At 35.4% G+C, this 18,943-nt stretch overlaps 1 protein-coding gene across 1 annotated transcript in view; it reads left to right on the forward strand.

Moving 5' to 3' along the window:
- The window catches only part of LOC110270298, a 28,975-nt gene extending 18,286 nt beyond the window's left edge, over positions 1 to 10,689 (forward strand). The window contains exons 2-3 of the mRNA XM_021119277.1: positions 10,047 to 10,109; positions 10,307 to 10,689. Of these exons, the coding sequence (XP_020974936.1) occupies positions 10,047 to 10,109; positions 10,307 to 10,631 (388 nt within the window). The 3' untranslated portion in view covers positions 10,632 to 10,689. The remainder of the gene's footprint in view (positions 1 to 10,046; positions 10,110 to 10,306) is intronic.

Genomic DNA, 18,943 nt, shown 5'->3' on the forward strand with positions numbered 1-18,943 from the left:
TGCACACAACTCTGGGCGTTTAGCGCCAGGTTGGTGCCCATTTTGGGCGTTCAATGCCCATTTACTAGCCATTTCTGGCGTTGAACGCCAGAACCATGCTTGTTCTGGGCGTTCAGCGCCAGGATGTTGCCCATTTTGGGTGTTCAGCGCCAGAACCATGCTCTGTTCTGGCGTTGAACGCCAGACAGGTGCTTCCTCCAGGGTGTGATTTTTCTTCTGCTGTTTTTGATTCCGTTTTCAATTTTTAATATTTATTTTGTGACTCCACATGATCATGAACCTAATAAAACTTGAAAAACCATGAAAATAAATAAAAATTGGGTTGCCTCCCAACAAGTGCTTCTTTAATGTCCTTAGCTGGACCTTGCTGAGCTTTTAATTTAGCTTCAGCTTTGAGCACTCTTGCTCAACATTGCCTTCAAGATAGTGCTTGATTCTCTGTCCATTAACAATGAACTTCTTGTCAGAATCAATATCTTGAAGCTCTACATAACCATATGGTGATACGCTTGTAATCACGTATGGTCCCCTCCACCGGGATTTCAATTTTTCGGGGAATAGCCTGAGTCTAGAGTTGAACAGCAGAACCTTCTGTCCTGGTTCAAAGATTCTAGATGACAGCTTTCTGTCATGCCACTTGTTTTATTTCTCTTTATAAAGCTTGGCATTTTCGAAAGCTGTGAATCTGAACTCCTCTAGCTCATTTAGCCGGAGCAATCTTTTTTCTCCTGCTAATTTGGCATCAAAGTTTAGGAATCTGGTTGCCCAGTAGGCCTTATGTTCCAGTTCCATGGGCAGGTGACATGCCTTACCATACACAAGTTGGTATGGAGAGGTCCCTATAGGGGTCTTGAATGCTGTTCTGTAAGCCCACAGAGCATCATCCAAGCTCCGTGCTCAATCCTTTCTACGGGTATTTACTGTCCGTTCCAGGATTCTCTTTAATTCTCTGTTAGAGACTTCAGCTTGCCCATTAGTTTGTGGATGATATGGAGTAGCCACCTTGTGATGAATCCCATACCGAACCATGGCAGAGTAAAGCTGTTTATTGTAGAAGTGAGTGCCCCCATCATTGATTAACACTCTAGGGACACCAAACCTGCTAAAGATATGTTTCTGACACTCCAGATGGACATGTGAATGCTGTTTTCTCTTGATCCTGGGGATCTACTGTAATCTGGTTATAGCCTGAGTAGCCATTCAAAAAGCAGTAATAATCATGACTTGCTAGTCTTTCTAGCATCTGGTCTATGAATGGTAAAGGAAAATGATCACTTTCTGCAAGCCCATAGTAGAAGATGTCTAACTGAACCCACTTTGAAAACATTTCAGAGGGGCATTTTCTTAGCATCTCTCTGTATCTCTCCCAGGCATCATAAAGAGATTCATTATCTCCTTGTTTAAAGCCTTGGATGTTCAGCCTTAGCTGTGTCATCCGTTTTGGGGGAAAGTATTGATTCAGGAATTTTTTCTGTTAGCTGCTTCCATGTCCTTATGCTGGCCTTAGGTTGGTTATTCAACCACCTCTTAGCTTGATCTTTTACAGAAAATAGAAACAGTAACAGTCTGTAGACATCCTGATCTATTTTTTTATCATGTACTGTGTCAGCAATCTGTAGAAACTGTGCCAGAAACTCTGTAGGTTCTTCCTGTGGAAGACCGGAATACTGGCAACTTTGCTGCACCATGATAATGAGCTGAGGATTCAACTTAAAGCTACTGACTCCAATGGAGGGTATGCAGATGCTACTCCCAAATGAAGCAGTAGAGGGGTTAGAATATGACCCCAGAGTCCTCCTGGACTGTTCATTTCCACTTAGATCCATGATGGAGAAAGGGAGATGATGTAAAATAAAAAATTTATTTTTATTTATTTATTTATTTATTTCGAAAATAAAATAAATTAAAATAAAATAAATAAAAATGGTTAAAAATTTTCGAAAAAATGAGGAGAAAGAGAAGGTGGTTAGGAAGTTTTGAAAAGGATATGATGATTTTTGAAAAAGGTTTTAAATTTTGAAGTAAAAATCTGAATTTTAAAGGTAATTTTCGAAAATTAGATTTAAAATAGAGAGAAAATATATTTTTGAATTTAAAGAGGAGAGAGAAAAACAATAAGATAGCACAAGATTTAAAATTTTTTAGATCTAATGCTCCTTGTTTTTGAAAATTTTAGAGGGAAAACACCAAGGAACACCAAACTTAAAAATTTTAAGATCAAGTCACAAGGAAAACTCAAGAACACTTTGAAGACTCACAAGAACACAAGAACATGAAGAAAGAACACCAAACTTAAAATTTTTAGAAAACCAAACCAAAATTTTCGAAAACCAAAGGGAAATCAACAAAAAAACACCAAACTTAAAGTTTGGCACAAAATTTAATAGAGAAATTATTATTTATGAAAAAGAAGGTTTTGGAAAGAATATAAAAGATTCTAACCCAATTACCAAGAACACAGACTAACGCTCTAGCCAAATGAGTTATGAATGGAACACTTGTTTTGAAGAAGTATTTTTTTTTGAAAACTAATGTTTTGAAACGACACAAGAAAAACAAGAAAAATCACAAAACAAGAAAAACTAAAGATCAAACAAGAAAAATTCAATAAAAATTACTTTTCGAAAAAAAAAAATTTTTTTTTAAAGTCATTCAATCGGATATAGAACGGAGGTGGTTGTCAGGCACACGTTCATGGTTTGAGGAAGGTGATGATTGTCACGGATCATCACCTTCATCACAGTTAAGCGCAAATGAACATCTTAGATAGGAACAAGCGTGTTTGAGTGGAAAAAAGAAATACTTGCATTAATTCATCGAGACACAGCAGAGCTCCTCACCCCCAACAATGGAGTTTTCATTCCGTCAAAGAGTACAAAGTTTATATCTAAAATGTCATGAGATGCAAAATAAGTCTCTAAAAGTTGTTTAAATACTAAACTAGTAGCCTAGGTTTACAAAAAATGAGTAAACTATGATGGATGATGCAGAGATCCACTTCTGGGGCCCACTTGGTGTGTGTTGGGGCTGAGATTTAAGCAGTTTACATGCAGAGGCCATTTGTGGAGTTGAACGCCAGTTTTTGTGCCAGTTTGGGCGTTCAACTCCAGCTTTTGATCCTTTTCTGGCGCTGGACGCTAGAATTGGGCAGAAAACTGGCGTTGAACGCCAGTTTACGTCATCTATCCTTGTGCAAAGTATGGACTATTATATATTTCTGGAAAGCCCTGGATGTCTACTTTCCAACGCAATTGGAAGCACGCCATTTTGAGTTCTGTATCTCCAGAAAATCCACTTTGAGTGCAGGGAGGTCAGAATCCAACAGCATCAGCAGTCCTTTTTCAGCCTGAATCAGATTTTTGCTCAGCTCCCTCAATTTCAGCCAGAAAAATACCTGAAATTACATAAAAATACACAACTCATAGTAAAGTCCAGAAATATGAATTTTTCCTAAAAACTAATGAAAATAAACTAAAAACTAACTAAAACATACTAAAAGCTATATGAAATTAACCCCAAAAAGCGTATAAAATATCCGCTCGTCAGTGATCCCTCTCAAGGAGTAACAACAAGATCCTCCACCAAAAGGCAATCCGAACCAAGCAATTTTGCCCTCTTGTGTCAAATGGAGCCCAACAATGTCAAACAAGCTCTTGAAGATCCATCTTGGGTCAAAGCAATGCAAGAAGAGCTTGCTCAATTCGACAAGAATGAGGTTTGGACACTAGTACCTCATCCGGATGGTAAGAAAGTTACGGGTACTAAGTGGGTGTTTAAAAATAAACTTGGTGAGGATGGACAAGTTGTTCATAACAAGGCTAGATTAGTGGCCCAAGGTTATGATCAAGAAGAGGATATAGATTTTGATGAGTCTTTTGCTCCGGTAGCTAGAATGGAAGCAATTAGGTTGCTTCTTGCCTATGCTGCCCATAAAGGTTTCAAAATGTTTCAAATGGATGTTAAATGTGCTTTTCTTAATGGCTTTATTGATAGAGAAGTGTATGTGGCTCAACCCCCCAGTTTTGAACATAAAGATTTTCCAAATCATGTTTTCAAACTATCTAAGGCTCTTTATGGTCTTAGACAAGCTCCAAGAGCTTGGTATGAAAGGCTTAGTGCCTTCTTGTTGGAAAATCAATTTCAAAGGGGTACTACCGACACTACTTTATTTATTAAAGCATCTAATGATGATATACTCCTTGTTCAAGTTTATGTTGATGACATTGTATTTGGATCGGCCAATGTATCTTTGTGTGAAGAGTTTGGAAAACTCATGTGGTACTTTTATTCACCAAGGAAAGTATGCAAAAGAACTTATCAAAAAGTTTAGCCTAGAAAATTCCAAACCAGTGGGTACACCAATGCATCCTAACACAAAACTTGAAAAGGATGATGATGGCCAAGATGTGGATGAAACAAGGTATAGAGGAATGATAGGTTCACTTATGTATCTTACCTCCTCTAGACCAGATATTGTCCAAAGTGTGGGTGTTTGCTCAAGGTTTCAATCTCACCCAAAAGAATCTCATCTTACGGCTGTTAAACGCATCATTAGATACATTAAGGGGACTTGTAATTTTGGATTATGGTATCCTAAATCTGATGATTTTTGTGCAGTAGGGTTTTGTGATGCAGATTATGCGGGAGATAGAGTGGATAGACGGAGCACATCCGGCATGTGTTGCTTCCTTGGAAGCTCACTCAACATGTGGTCAAGCAAGAAGCAAGTCATAGTGGCTTTATCCACGGCTGAAGCAGAATACATTTCCGCATCTGCTTGTTGCTCTCAATTAATTTGGTTAAGAACACAATTGGAAGATTACAAATTAAAAATCAATAGTATACCCTTATTTTGTGATAATATGAGTGCTATAAATATTTCAAAAAAAACCTATTCTGCACTCAAGAACCAAGCACATTGAGATAAAATATCATTTTATTAGAGAACATGTGCAAAAGGGTACTATTGATATTCAATTTGTAAAATCTGAAGACCAAATTACTGATATTTTTACAAAACCCCTCTGTGAAGACAGATTCTGCACCTTGAGAAAAAGTTTGGGAATGTTTGATTTAAGTTCTATTGATAACCTGTGAATATTTGACTCTGTTCAGTTTTGTCTCGTAGGTTTGGACGAGATAAAAATGAGGGCATGATGGAAGAAGCTATAATCAAGGGGGAGGGAACGCATAATTCAATTTTAATGGGCCCTACCAAATATCTTTGATCCCACCATGGCAGTTTTGTTAGTTCCTCATCTTTTTGAAAATAAAATCACAAAATCTCTTGGTTGTCTTATCAAATCTTGTTGGAAGAAGCATGTTGTCAAATCAAATCTTTCCTTCCAACTAATTCCTTGATTCAAGGAAACTCCTTTTCAATTTTTTTTTGAAACCTCTTTGGTTAATAACCGCGCCCTTAATGGTTAATAACTCCCTCCATTATCTCTTTCCAATCAAGCATTTAATACCCCTTTAACCTCCCTCCACTCACCACACCATTTGGCCACCTCTCTCTCTCCAACTTCCATCACCATTCATCTTCCTCATTATGAAAAAGAAAACAGCACCAAGGAAGAGTGAAAGAATTCGTCTCTCTCAAAAGCTTTCCACTCCTCAAACACATACACACATACACATTCACTCCACTTCTTCATCTTCTCCTTCACCTCCTACCAAGAGAACCGAATGCATGAGGCGCAAAGTTATAGCCCAGAAATCTTCTGGAAGGAGAAAAAGTGACAAGAACAAGGAACCAAGCATGGAGGAAGAAGAAGAGGAATCTCATACATCACCTCCTCCATCACCACCGAAGAAGCCCACCCCTCACGCGTCTGGAAAAAGCTCTCAGAAAACCAAAGGTTTCGTGCTTCATGAGACCCGGGAACCCGCAAACCTTGGATCAATGGATTTCAAGAACAAATTTCATAAGCCACATTCTCATTTTGATCCTTCAATGTTTTCTACATGTGCATTCTATGAATTCCACAAAGAGGTTTTGGAAAAGCGGCATTTGTGCCCCCTCCTACTTGGTGAATCTCGAGTCTCTGGCCTCTAAAGGAATCAATCTACAACCCCTGTTTGATAGTCTCAAATGGTCACCATTGCTCCTTATTCACAAAATGGTTTACCCAGGGTTGGTGAGACAGTTTTATGCGAATCTGAGATTTATTGATGGCAGCCTTCGCTCCTACGTGAAACATGTGCATATCACTCTGAATGCTGAGACCATTGCTTCTGCCCTTGGTTACATTGATGAAGGGCTGAAGGTTTACATGAGTGATAAATGGGATTCACACGTTGGGGTTGCATACAAGCAAGTTCTTCATCAAATTTGTGAAAATCTGTCTGGACTGGACGGAACCATTCCTACTCACAAGGCTTTGGGTCCAACCAACTCCCTACTGCACCGCATCATAACTCACATTCTCACCCCATAAAGTGGCTCTCATAACAGGGTAATCGTATCTGGTTGTCTCATAATATTTTCTCTTGTTACTTCATCTTCCATTTCATTTAGTTATCTCATGATTAGACATATGTGGGAGTCTGTAAAGAGTACAAAAAGGCTAATTTACCTTATGGAATATTTCTCACATGCATCTTTGAGTACTTTAAGGTAGATTTAACAAATGAGGATGTAGAGAACAAAGTCTCTATGATCAAAGGAGGCGGGGCTGTTAAAAAGGGAAAGAAATCTATGGCTTCTGATGATGACTTTGAGAGCCGGCCAGAATCCTCAAAAGCGACCGATTCCCTAAGAGACATTCTCACAGAATTCTCAAACATATCCGATCTCATGGTTCAATTTCATAAATCTGCTCGCAAACTTGCATATGAAAATGAGACGGCCTGGAAGAAATGCCAAGAAAGGGTCGGTTTAATGCTTGAAAGCCTTGATGATGAAGTTGGTAGTGAAGTAGGGGCTGAGGGATCTGACTTTAATCTTTCTGATGATTAAACTTATGTTTACTGTTTGATATTGGCACACTTAGGCTCAATTTGGTACTTTGTTTTGGCTTGTTTCTGTTGGAATAATAACTCTGTGATACTTTGTAGACACTTTTGGGTTATATTTTGCATATTATACTTCCATGTTATATCTTCTTGCAGGTGCCCCTTTGATGACAAAAGGGGGAGAAAAGCTGAAAATTGAAATCTGAAAAACAGAGATGGAAAACAGGGGATGAAATTTTCGTTTGAAAATTCATGATCACCCTTGTTAAAAGAATGCATGTTGTTATTGCATTTGTTTCAAAGTGATTACTGCTGCTGGAAATGCATTTGGCATTTGGTTTATGATGATATTTGACAATGCATTTGTTTTGATTATATGAATGCCTGGTTGTTGATTTATCTTGATGAACATGCCTTTATTGAAATAGGAATATTCTTATTCATCTTGGTAAACATGCTGGCTTGATAATTTATTTTTGGCAGTTCCTTTAAACTGTGATATCTAACAGCTGCCATGCTTTTGATATGATCATGTATGATTCAAAAATATTTTCCTTACTTGAATAATATTGCTCTGATATCTTGACTGGGAAATATTTGAAATTTTTGAACAACATTGTTTTGTACTCAATTGATGTGTGTAATGTTTGAGCAGAAAATCAGTTTATGATATCAAATGAGTTTTGAATATCATCCAAATATGCTCATAAATCAAGCATTTAGCATCATGTAATGAATATGCTAAATAACATTGTTACTTGAAGTTTGATTAAAGTGTTACAGGTTAGTGCTTCCCTTGGTAAAAATGACATATATTAAGGGGGAGCCATGTGACAACTTGAAAGAGGGAGAAATTCAAATCTTCAAAAGGAGTACTCTTACTCTAATTCTTAAATTTCTTTCCATTTCAATTTTAATAATGTTTGTCATCAAGGGGGAGATTGATGAGTTTGGAAAACTCCAATTTAATTTTGATGATGAACAAACGTTATTGAAATATTTAATTACAAAATTATTAATTTGATTTTCATTAAACATGTGTTAATTAATAATTTTGTGATGCAGTTTTTGATTGGGCCGAAAATGAGATTCTGGTGCAAGCCCAATTCAGCCTTGGTATTAAATTATTGTGATCATAGTAGCTGAAACCATTGGGCCGAAAATAAAAAATTTTGGTGCAAGCCCAAATCAAAATTGCATTCAGCCTTGATTAATGTTTCTTTAGTTATGAGGCAGAATTGATTGTTATGTGGGCCAGAATAAGTTTCAATGCTCCAAGCCCAAAATTGTTTCTCATGCTTGATCCGAAAACAATTCATCAGGAAAGCAAATGTTATCATTTGCCATATGTCTTCTAACGGATCTCAAAGCTTGCCACATGATGGATTTCAAATTCACTCAATTATCATTAATAGCATGGGAACTATGAGAGAGATTATGAGTGACATGATTGATTTACTTTGTGCAGCACGCCACTCAAGCTAGGGAAGTAAAAGTTACTTTTTCTACCTAATGGTTTAACTTCATTTAATTACTTCTCTCTCATTTGTTTCTTCTCTCTCATTCATTCTTTCTTCTCTTTTCGGACAATACCCAACAAACCATGAAAGCAAAAATGAGCTACCGAAGTGAAGAAAGAACACTCTACAAGACCATCACAATGATGGCAAGAAAATATAACAAAATAAAAGTATGCTGTGGCTAAGATTTTCACCAAAAATGGTAAGATTTGGTGAGGTAATCTCGAGCTCTTCATACTCAAAAAGAAAGAAGAAGATTCGGCCAGCAAGGTAGAGATTCTTGGAGGCATGGCTTGTCTTTGATTCTGCTCAACCACCACAGGAAGTAGCTAAAGTGGCGAAGTGATGGAAGAGGCAGAGATTGGAGCAGAAGAAGCCATCATCATCATCATGAAGTATCAAGGGCCAGAAATCTATCTTGGAGAGCAAGCCAAGGATGGAGCACTCAGATTGATGAAGGGTGATGACCAAGGAAGGACTAGAGGTAATTGCATGTTGGGTTTTACATGGTTATCTCTTCTCTCTCTGTGTGGCCGAACCGGATCTGTTTCTTGGAGAAGAAGTTGGCTTAGTTTTTGGCTTCAAAAATGGAGGTTTTCCTCTTCTATAAAAAGAGAGAACAGCCATTGTTTGGAGCAAGGAGAAAGTTTGAGAGTGCAAGACACAGAATTCTCAGAGCTACCTAAATCCATCTTGGAGAGCAAGCCAAGGATGGAGAGCTCGGATTGATGAAGAGTGATGACCAAGGAAGGACTAGAGGTAATTGCATGTTGGTTATTGCATGGATTATCTCTTCTCTCTCTTTGGCCGAACCGGTTGTTACTTGGAGAAGAAGAAGTTGGCTAGGTTTTTTGGTTTCAACCTTGGAGGCATCTCCCTATAAGTAAGGGTGAACAGTCAGGGTTTGATTCAAGGAGAAAGTTTGAGAGTGCAAGGCACAGTGTTTTCAGAGATACCTGAGATAACAGTTTTCTCTTCTCCTTCAATGTATTATGTTTTGTAATTTTTCTGTTTAATTTTGTCATGTCTTGAGTCTCATGGAAAAAGGCAAACAGTGAGGTTTGTATGAAAAAGCCACAGAGCGAAAAAAGGCAGAGAGTGCAAAATTAAAAGAAAAAGCCATAGATGTCCTTAGAGTTCCTTTGTTCATCTATGTTGTGTTTCATGATTCTGTGGGAATCCCCTTGTAAGTTGGGTTAGCACTTTATAGATTGTAATCAGGAAGATTATAGTGAAATTCTATCATGTTTGTGATGGAGGCTGGATGTAGGCTGCACTGCACTTAGCAGCTGAACCAGGATATATCTGGGTGTAACTTTCTCTCTTCTCTACTCCATTTCTGTTCTGACTGCACAGGAGCTAAAACCGAAAATATCTCGTGTCAAGTGACGAGACAAAAAGAAAAGTCTCGTGGCTGGGGACGAGACAAAAGAAAAAGTCTCGTGGCTAGTCACGAGATAAAAAGACAAAAAGTTTCCAAAGTTGGTTTCAAAGGTCAGCAAGTATTATCAAGCAAAAAGGGGGCTAAGATTCAACTCCCCCTTCTCTTAGCCACTGATAACCATCAATTTATGAAGAAATGACAAGTGCAAAGGAGAAAATACGAGATGCATTTCAAGGAGTTGAGACAAGGTAAAGTGTCTAATTATTTTATTTTTTAATTAATGCATAAGAGTTGTACATAATGTTGAATAATACGTGTAAAGTGTAATTGTAAAATGTAATAACGGCAGAGGTAGAAAAGTAAAAGCCAGAGAGAGTTGAAAAATTTGAATTATGAAAATATTCTTTATTTTGTAACTAATTTATTAATTTTTTTTATGTTTTAGTTATATACCTATTTGGGATATTATTGATGCAAGATGGGGCAACCAACTTCATAGGCCATTGCATGCTGCAGGCTATTATTTGAATCCTCAAATTCATTATAGCTCTAGTTTTAAAATTGCTTATGAGCTTAAGAAGCAGTTTTATGCTTGTATGGAAAGGATGACAGGAAATCCAGATTTAATCACTAAGATGGATGTTCAACTTGAAGATTTTAAGACTCGAAAAGAGTTTTTTGGTAGTAAAATAGCTCAAAATGCAATTTATACTAAAACTCCAGCTCAATGGTGGGATTCTTATGGAGATCAGCATTCAGAGCTCCAATAATTTGCAATTCGTGTCTTGAATTTGACATGTAGTTCATCTGGATGTGAACGTAATTGGAGCGCTTTTGAGATGGTTAGTAATTAAATATAAGTTGCATTTTACTTTTATAAATTTGGTTATTAATTCTTCAATTCTATCTTGTTGTTTGACTAATGTCTAATATTTTTTATCTACTTTTGAAAGGTTCACACGAAAAGGAGAAAACCGTTTGAAAGCTAAAACCATGAATGATGTTGTGTTTGTGATGACAAACTCAAGATTAGCAAAGAAAAAACAAACTAGAAGAAGTCTTGATTATGACTATAGTCTTGATGAGTTGGACTCTGATGAAGAGTGGATTGTTGCCGACGAAAATGGAGAAGAAGAAGAATTAGATGCTCTAATTTCAGATCCTAATTTAAATGATAGAGCAAGTGGTAATAGAGTTGTTGGTGCCTCTAAGGATCCTTTGGCAATTCCTTATCTTGATGATGATGAGTTTGAAGAACTTTTCCAAAGACCTCTTCCTCCTGCTCCTGATAATGATAAAGATGGTAATGCAGAAGTTTGTGAAACTCGTGAAGATTTTATGACTGATGAAGAATAGAATGATTATTAAATAACTTGTTTAGATTTTAGTTAATTAGTTGTTCATTCTAATAGTTTGGTTGGTTTATTTGCTACTTGAATTTATTTTAGTGTCGTATGAACTTGTGAGTTGTGAATTTGTGTTTTGATTTATGAATTTGTGTTGAATTGTGACTTTTAACTTGTTATGGTATATATATTAGTTATAATTCTATGGGTAATTTAGTTTATTTGAGATTTATTTTATTCTCTATAAAATTAGTTTTTGCTATTAAATTTTTTTAAATTTTTATAATTTACGAGTCATATTTACGTTCCGTTTTACGATTCAACGAATTACGATTTTGAGTTAGCACTACCTTGTACATAAATTTTTATATTTATATTTGTAATTTTTATATTTATTTTATTTATTTAAAAAAAATTCAAATTCAGCAAGCCGGACGTTAGGGTTTGCATCAAGCTAAGAAAGATAATAAAAGAGTAAACAGCAAAGCATGATGAATATTGAGCACTTGGCTTGAAAATTATAAAATAGTAGATTGTAGATTGCCTAATATAAATATTTTCCCCCTTTATTTTGTTGATGCAATTACTAGTAAAAAGCCAAAAGCATAGTTGCTTTTCTCAGGAAAAAAAAGAAAGAAGAAAAGCCCAAATTAGCGGTGACGAACATGATATTCTTTCCCATTCCCAAAACCAAAATCCATATAAATAATATTGAGTCGCATTAATAAGATAGATCACCTATCCATGTTGCAGCATGCATGTTTTTCTATGTGCGCCATATTAATACATATTTGGTTGTTTTGCAACTATACCACTCATATTTTTTAATTACGAAACAAATCATAAGGCCGTGAAATAGAAATATAATCTCAGGTTACGTATTCCCTTTGAAAGAAAATTGAATGACACTGGACCATAATATTTTAGGTATTGCGTTGCATGAGATAGTTTGGCTTGTGGCGATTTTCGTGTTTAGATTTGGTTTTTCTTCCTTCATAAAAAAAAGATGGTTTTCTTCTATTTCTATATACGGATTTATTGAAGAATTTTAATTATATTATTGGAGTTAATATTCAATTTAGTTTTTAAAATTAAACTTAAATCAACCTTTAAAATTTTAATCGATTAAAATTGAATTCTAAATTTACAATCTCCAAACACATTTTTGTTAATGATGTGCTGATGATTTGATATATTAGTTTGTCACGCTGATTAAAATAAATGATGTAATTTTATATTGATATCCAATTTTTAACAAAATAATATCATTTCACACACTACTCTCTTTTTCACCAGTGATAGTTGTAAAAGGAGACGTGATTTACCCCCTTCTGGGAAGCAAGGCACATGATCCATTTGCATTAAGGGAGCTCCAGCATCTTCCATTTATAGTATTTAAATATCATCTCGTAATTATTATTATACTAGTATATTATAAAACACATTGATTATGTCACCTTTCTTCAAATGGCATTCAAAGAAATATTCAGTATGCGCGGTTGGAGGAAATTAAAACCATTTTCCAATCTTCTTTCCTACTCCTACACGGATAATGGGTTATATCTCACCCTCAAATTAAAACCACGTGACTGACATATATAACATAACTACTAAAATACAAATCCATATGAACGGTGGATATGCTCTTATGGATGAAGATAATTCTTTTTCCCTGTGCACACAGATCCCACCCTGACATTAAATTAAACTAAATTTATACCAGCCACCTTCAATTTATTTTTGTATTTTGCAACCCCTTGTTTTGTTTTGCAGTTTTGCAGTTTTGCAGTTTTGCTTCCTTCCACTTGATCACATTAGATGTATTGAATCCAATTGCCAACCCTTCATCCAATGGCATAGCCCCCTTGATGGCAAATAACATAAAATAAAATCTAGTCAATTTTGCCAAAAATGCCAAGCCATATGTATATTGGATTGAATAATTTCTGAATGTCTGATATATCATATGCTTAGCAATTGGTCTATGCATGACAAAAGAAAACTACAATTTGTGTTATGCTGCTGCATATTTTGGTTTTTCTTGTAGTAACAAGTGGCAATACAGCAATAGGCTTCTAAATTTGATATGAAATATTTATGTAAATTAGATGGTACATGACCAAGTAGGCACTGGTATTATTACATTAGTTCAGATTATGTGTTTGCTGTTTAAGATATCAAAAAATGCTTGTAGGTGCTGTTTGTAAGGATGATTTTAATAGAAAGGTTAATTTGACAAAACAGTGCATTCACTTCTTGATTGCAGCTGCAGAACTACACCTCAGGCTGCATGAGTGGGGCAAGAAGAGGGATACAAGCAGAAGGCTCAATGAAGGCACTTCTAGTGATGAGGGTACAACCCATGATTTGTCAACTTCAAGATAACATTAACAATTGCAACTTTGGAACCATTCAGAATCAAGAATTCGACCTTGGATTTTTATCTTATTTTATTTAAGAGACATTTAATTAGGATAGCATGAAAGCAAACTAATTTTTTTTCTATTGTTGTTGTCTGCAATAAACCCAGCAAAGGGGTCTTATTGATTTATGCATCAATTTGAGTTAGACTTCTGCTTAAATATCATGTGATCAATTGCAATATTTCACATTGGCAAAATGTTAAATGAATTCAGGTTTCTGAAACAGACCAAGGCATACTTATGATTGTATTTGCAGACTAATATCTTCTTGTCTTGCAAGAATGCAAAATGAACTGTTACATTGATCTGTATTCGGTAAAAATCAAGACAAATGACATGCTGAAATTCTTGAAATGAAAATGTTTAAACAAATGATATTCAAATATAAAAACCTGATGACTCCTTTCTACATATGGATGCAGCAACATCAGCCTAGACCTGCAATCCTTGATTTTGAAGTATCTTTAATGCCAAATCGCCAACTACTACAAATTATAATAAAATTAGAACTTCGTGAATTTTGGGGGTTTTTTTGGGGTTGTGGGTTAATTAATTAATTAATGGATTTGGTCATTAGTAGTAAAATGACATTGTTTTTTTTTATCGGATGTCCCCGAAGGGACGTAAAATGACATTGTTTGTGTTTTACAAAATCCGATTTTTGGTTTTTGGTTGAAGGAAGATATGATAAAGAGAGGAAAACGGGAGAATTGGGCCCAACATGGAAGGCACAACGATCCAAATAGTTTGACATTTGTTAACAATTTTATTTGTTTATAGTTCTATGTTGAAATTTCAGTCCAAAACAAAAATCTATATAGATATCCTCCAAAAATATTTTCTTTTAGAAATAAAGGTTTTGATTGATAAAAAAAAGATAAACTACACAAAATGCACTCGAATTTTATTATCGACAAAAATATTTTTAAATAATTTAAAAATGTGAAAAAAATTCAAAAAGAATATTATTTTTTTGTAAGTGGCAAATAACTTTTGTATTTAACAAATCGCTTATGCATTTGTTCCAAAATTTTATAGAAATGTTTAGATACATATTTAAAAAAACACATACACAAAATAGGATACAAGTTTGATCTCTATATTTTTAGTTTATTCTTTAAAAATATTATTGGTTATTGACAAAGAAATCACAAAAAATATATCCTTAGCGAAAAATCATTAAATTTTAAGGATAAAAATATCTCATTTTTTAATTATGCTTATAAAAAATCGTATCAAAATTTAATTTTTAAAATATTTTTTGAGAACATATATTTAATATTAGGCATTTTGATCACGTTTTTAAATTATTTGAGAGTGTAAGAATCAGAATTTTTTCACGTAACCGTTTTAATAAAATAATAACTTAATTGCCCGAAATAGGTTTGAGAATATAGAAATGATATTTTGAAAATAAAAAGGTGAAATTTGATTTTAATAAATTTTTTTGAGTTGGAAAATGTATCTTTTGCGAAAGATTTTTGTAAAAATGCGTACCGTTCTTAAGCCGGCAGTACCGGCTCTAGTCTGTTCGGTACTGCGTATTTTTGGAAAATAAGATTTTGAAAATTTGATTTATTGTTTTAAAAAGACAAAAATAATTTAGAATTTAAAACCAAGCACTAATCTTAAAGGTTTTTGTCCAAAGTGGACCAAACGAATCTAAAATGCTAACGGATTTGACTGGGTCCAAACCGAGCCTAAGGTCCAGCATATAAATACATATTTAATGAGCTTTTAGCTCATTTAAGCACACCCAAAGAGTGAGAGGCGCTATTTTGAGAGAAGGAAGAAGAGAGGAGAAGTTACTATTCATCTCCTCCTTCTTTTAGCCATATCTTGAGCTATAGAGCTCCATGACGAGCCGTTTGCGACCACGCGTCACTCTCGCCGAGTCCGTATTTCTAACTAAGTTTTGTAGGTAAGAACTCTAAACTCACACTCCAATTTTCTGACCTAGCATTTTCATATTTTTTTGTTATGATTTTTTAGTAGATTTTGTGATTTTGTTTGTTTAGAGGTGATCTAGTATTGAATATTGTTGGGTTTTTTCCCTGACCTCGTTGGGTAAGGTAAGGTCTCACTAAACCCTTGTGTTTAGTTATTTTTGTGAACCCTAGGTTTGATGCTGGTATGTTATATGATGTTTATTGAGGTTTGATGTTTGTTGGAGTGAGCTTGATGGTTTTGGAGATTTGAGCTTGAGTTTGGTGTTTTGAGTTGCGTGGAAATCAGCCAATGTATAGTTTTGGTTTTCTTTATGTAATATGTAATGTTTCGTGACACTTAGGCTAGTGGACCTTAGGATAGGATTGAATGGATGATGATTGATGATGATTATTGATGTTGATTGTTGGTATTTAATGACTATGGAGGTGGATGATGAATGTTGTGATTGATTGTTGTTAATGAGGAGTGTTGATATTGTTGATAAATTATGTGGATTATGAATTTTGATGATGATAAATTGATGCCTGGATTGATAAGTGTTGAAGGAGTTGATAATTTGGGATATTAATATTTGGATGTTGTATAGTTGAATAATGATGGAATTTAGGAGTTTGATGTGATTTAGGTTGAATTTAGATGTTGATGAATAATGATTTTGATGGTGTGGAATAGTGTAATTGGAAAGGTTATTGATGGTTGAGTTTGAGGATTGAATGGTATAGACTTTTGTGTTGTTTTGGCATTGTTTGGGTTGTGAGTAGTTTGGTTTTGAATTGAGAGTTTTGGTAAAGTTAAGTTTTTAGTATTTTTGGTAAAAATGGGTTTTAGGCCACCTTTGGCGGATTATATCTTGAGTTACAGTTTTTGAAATTGATTGAATTTTATATCAAATCATAGATAATTCAAAGAGCTTTAAAACGGTATAAATTTTGTAGAAATCTAAAATTTGTAGAGACAGATATGATCGTTGGAAGTTGGTGTCAAAAATCTGATTTCTATGATATTGTAGAAATTTTAAGTTCTGGTTTGTGTGCGCACGCACACTGTTGTGCGTGTGTTCTAAACAGGGGCCACATTCTTACTTGTGCGTACGCACACAGTTGTGCGCACGCACACCCTGTGATTTTCAGAAAACGTGCGTATGCAGACACTGGTATGCTCGCACACTCTGGTGTGCACACCCACCCTACGAAATTTGCAAGTTGTGTGTACGCACAACATCGTGCGCACGCACACGCTGGAAAATACCTTCTCTTGAGGGCGTTCGCATGTATCTATGCGTGCACTCAAAACGAAAACTTTTACCTTCTGTGTCTACGCACAATTTGTGAAAACTCTCCTGGGAGTGCGTATGCACACTGTCCTATTTTTGAATGAAAACCTTGTTTTTAACCGTTTTATCTTCCCGGCGAACTTGCAAACTTCTGTAACACTTGTTTAAAACCATTTTGCCAGTTTTAGGGTCTTGAATCAAGGGAGAAAATAATAAATGAATAAAAGGGATATTATTTTAGTTATGAGTTTAGAAGATGGTAATTTAGGTTTGGAAAGTTCTGTGGATGGAATAGCTGGAGTATTTGGGCAGAGTGTTAAGGTGATCATGACTTGAGGAACATGAATGATTATGGTTAATGGAAAGAGTATGAATAGAAGTGTGCTATGAGCAGTGGCCTCTGAGATGGGTTATGTAATTGTGATATGCTTTGTTCTCCGTCGTAGGGGCTGTGGCAATCTCCCGCCTACGTTCGGATGTGAGGGTTGAAGCTAGACTTCCCACTCACATTTCTCGCTCATGGAGAAGGTGGTAGGGCACTCATCCCTCGGAATTATTCCTCCTGAGTATGCGTTTTCTCTCTGGTTGCAAGGTGGTAGGGCACTAACCAACGGAATCATGCAGCATCCAGAGGAAGGTGGTAGGGCACTCTCCCTCGAAACGTTTCCCTTTGAAAGGAGAAGGTGGTAGGGCACTCATTCCTCGGAATTATTTCTCCTGAGTATGCGCAACCGAGAGACTAATCCAGGAGTTGCCGACCGGATTTGGTGTCGGGTTTGGCACTATAACCGACATGTGATATCACAGCCAATAGAATAGGCATTCATCATATGCATCTCTTATGGGCTTGTTTGCTTTGATTACTTGCAGTTTTCCTAAATGTATAATATACCTACTTGCTTCTTGAATTACTTACTATATATGAATATTACCTGTGTATTACTTGCTTGTATTATCTGTGATTGTCTGGTACTGAGGAGATCAGGTAGGCGGTGGCGATGAGATCATACGAAGGTTAGGTTGGCGAAGGCTATGGGATACAGCGGTGTGACTAGTTTTAGTTAGAAATCCCCTAAGTTTAGATAACCCTGTTTATGGTTTATCGTTTAATTTATTTATTTTGTTAAGCTTAAACAAGTGTATTGATGTGAAGTTCTAGTATTGCCTTTGGCATCCCGTTACCTTACATCTTATATACTGGGTACTGTTACCATACTAAGAACCTCTGGTTCTCATACCATATGTTGTTGTTTTTATTTTTTTAAATGCAGGTCGTAACCCACCTCCGTAAGTTGCGAGATGGTGACAAAGCAGAGTATGGTTTCATCTTTGTTTTATTATGCTTCATTTTGATATAGTCACTCTCTCATCTTTTGTATTTATATGACCTTGTTGCCTTAGAGGCTTTATTTCTAAAAACTTTGAGAGATAGGTTGTTGCTGTTTTAAACTTCAAAACTCTGTTGTATCCAGTTTGACTAGCCGGTCTAAACTTTGCAGGCTGTGACTAGTCCTCTTTTTATATATCATACTTATATATATGTCTTGAGGTTCAACCGGTTTAATAAATATTAAATAAAATTATTAAAAAATCTAAAAATAATTTTAAATAATAAATTATTATAAATATATAAATTTAATAATTTTTAACTTAATAAAATTTAAAATTTCACATAATAAAGAGCAAAACTTCAAGAAAAAAGCTATGTAGAGTCAGCACCTAAGCATAAATATGCAGCATATACATATAGTATTCTTCCATATATTTTTTGAAACAGAGGAAATTTCATTCAGGATAAAAGAAAGACATCTAACATAGCCAAGTTCTGAACATGACTTGGGGCATCTTCCATCCACATGCAATTTGGAGTGGTAAGAGCTAAGGTTGCTAATTCATGAGCTACTCTATTCCCTTTCCTCTTAACATGACTAAATTCCACAAATCTAAAATTTCTAATAAGTGAAATGGCATCAGTAATAAAAGTTCCAAAACAAGAATTAAAACACCTTCTCTGTTTGAGGGCACCCATTACTTCTATATTGTCACTTTCAAGAATCACCTTTGAAAAACAACAATCTTTTGCAAAATTC

This window comes from Arachis ipaensis, chromosome B03 (assembly GCF_000816755.2).
Source record: "Arachis ipaensis cultivar K30076 chromosome B03, Araip1.1, whole genome shotgun sequence".
In the NCBI taxonomy this organism is placed as follows: domain Eukaryota; kingdom Viridiplantae; phylum Streptophyta; class Magnoliopsida; order Fabales; family Fabaceae; genus Arachis; species Arachis ipaensis.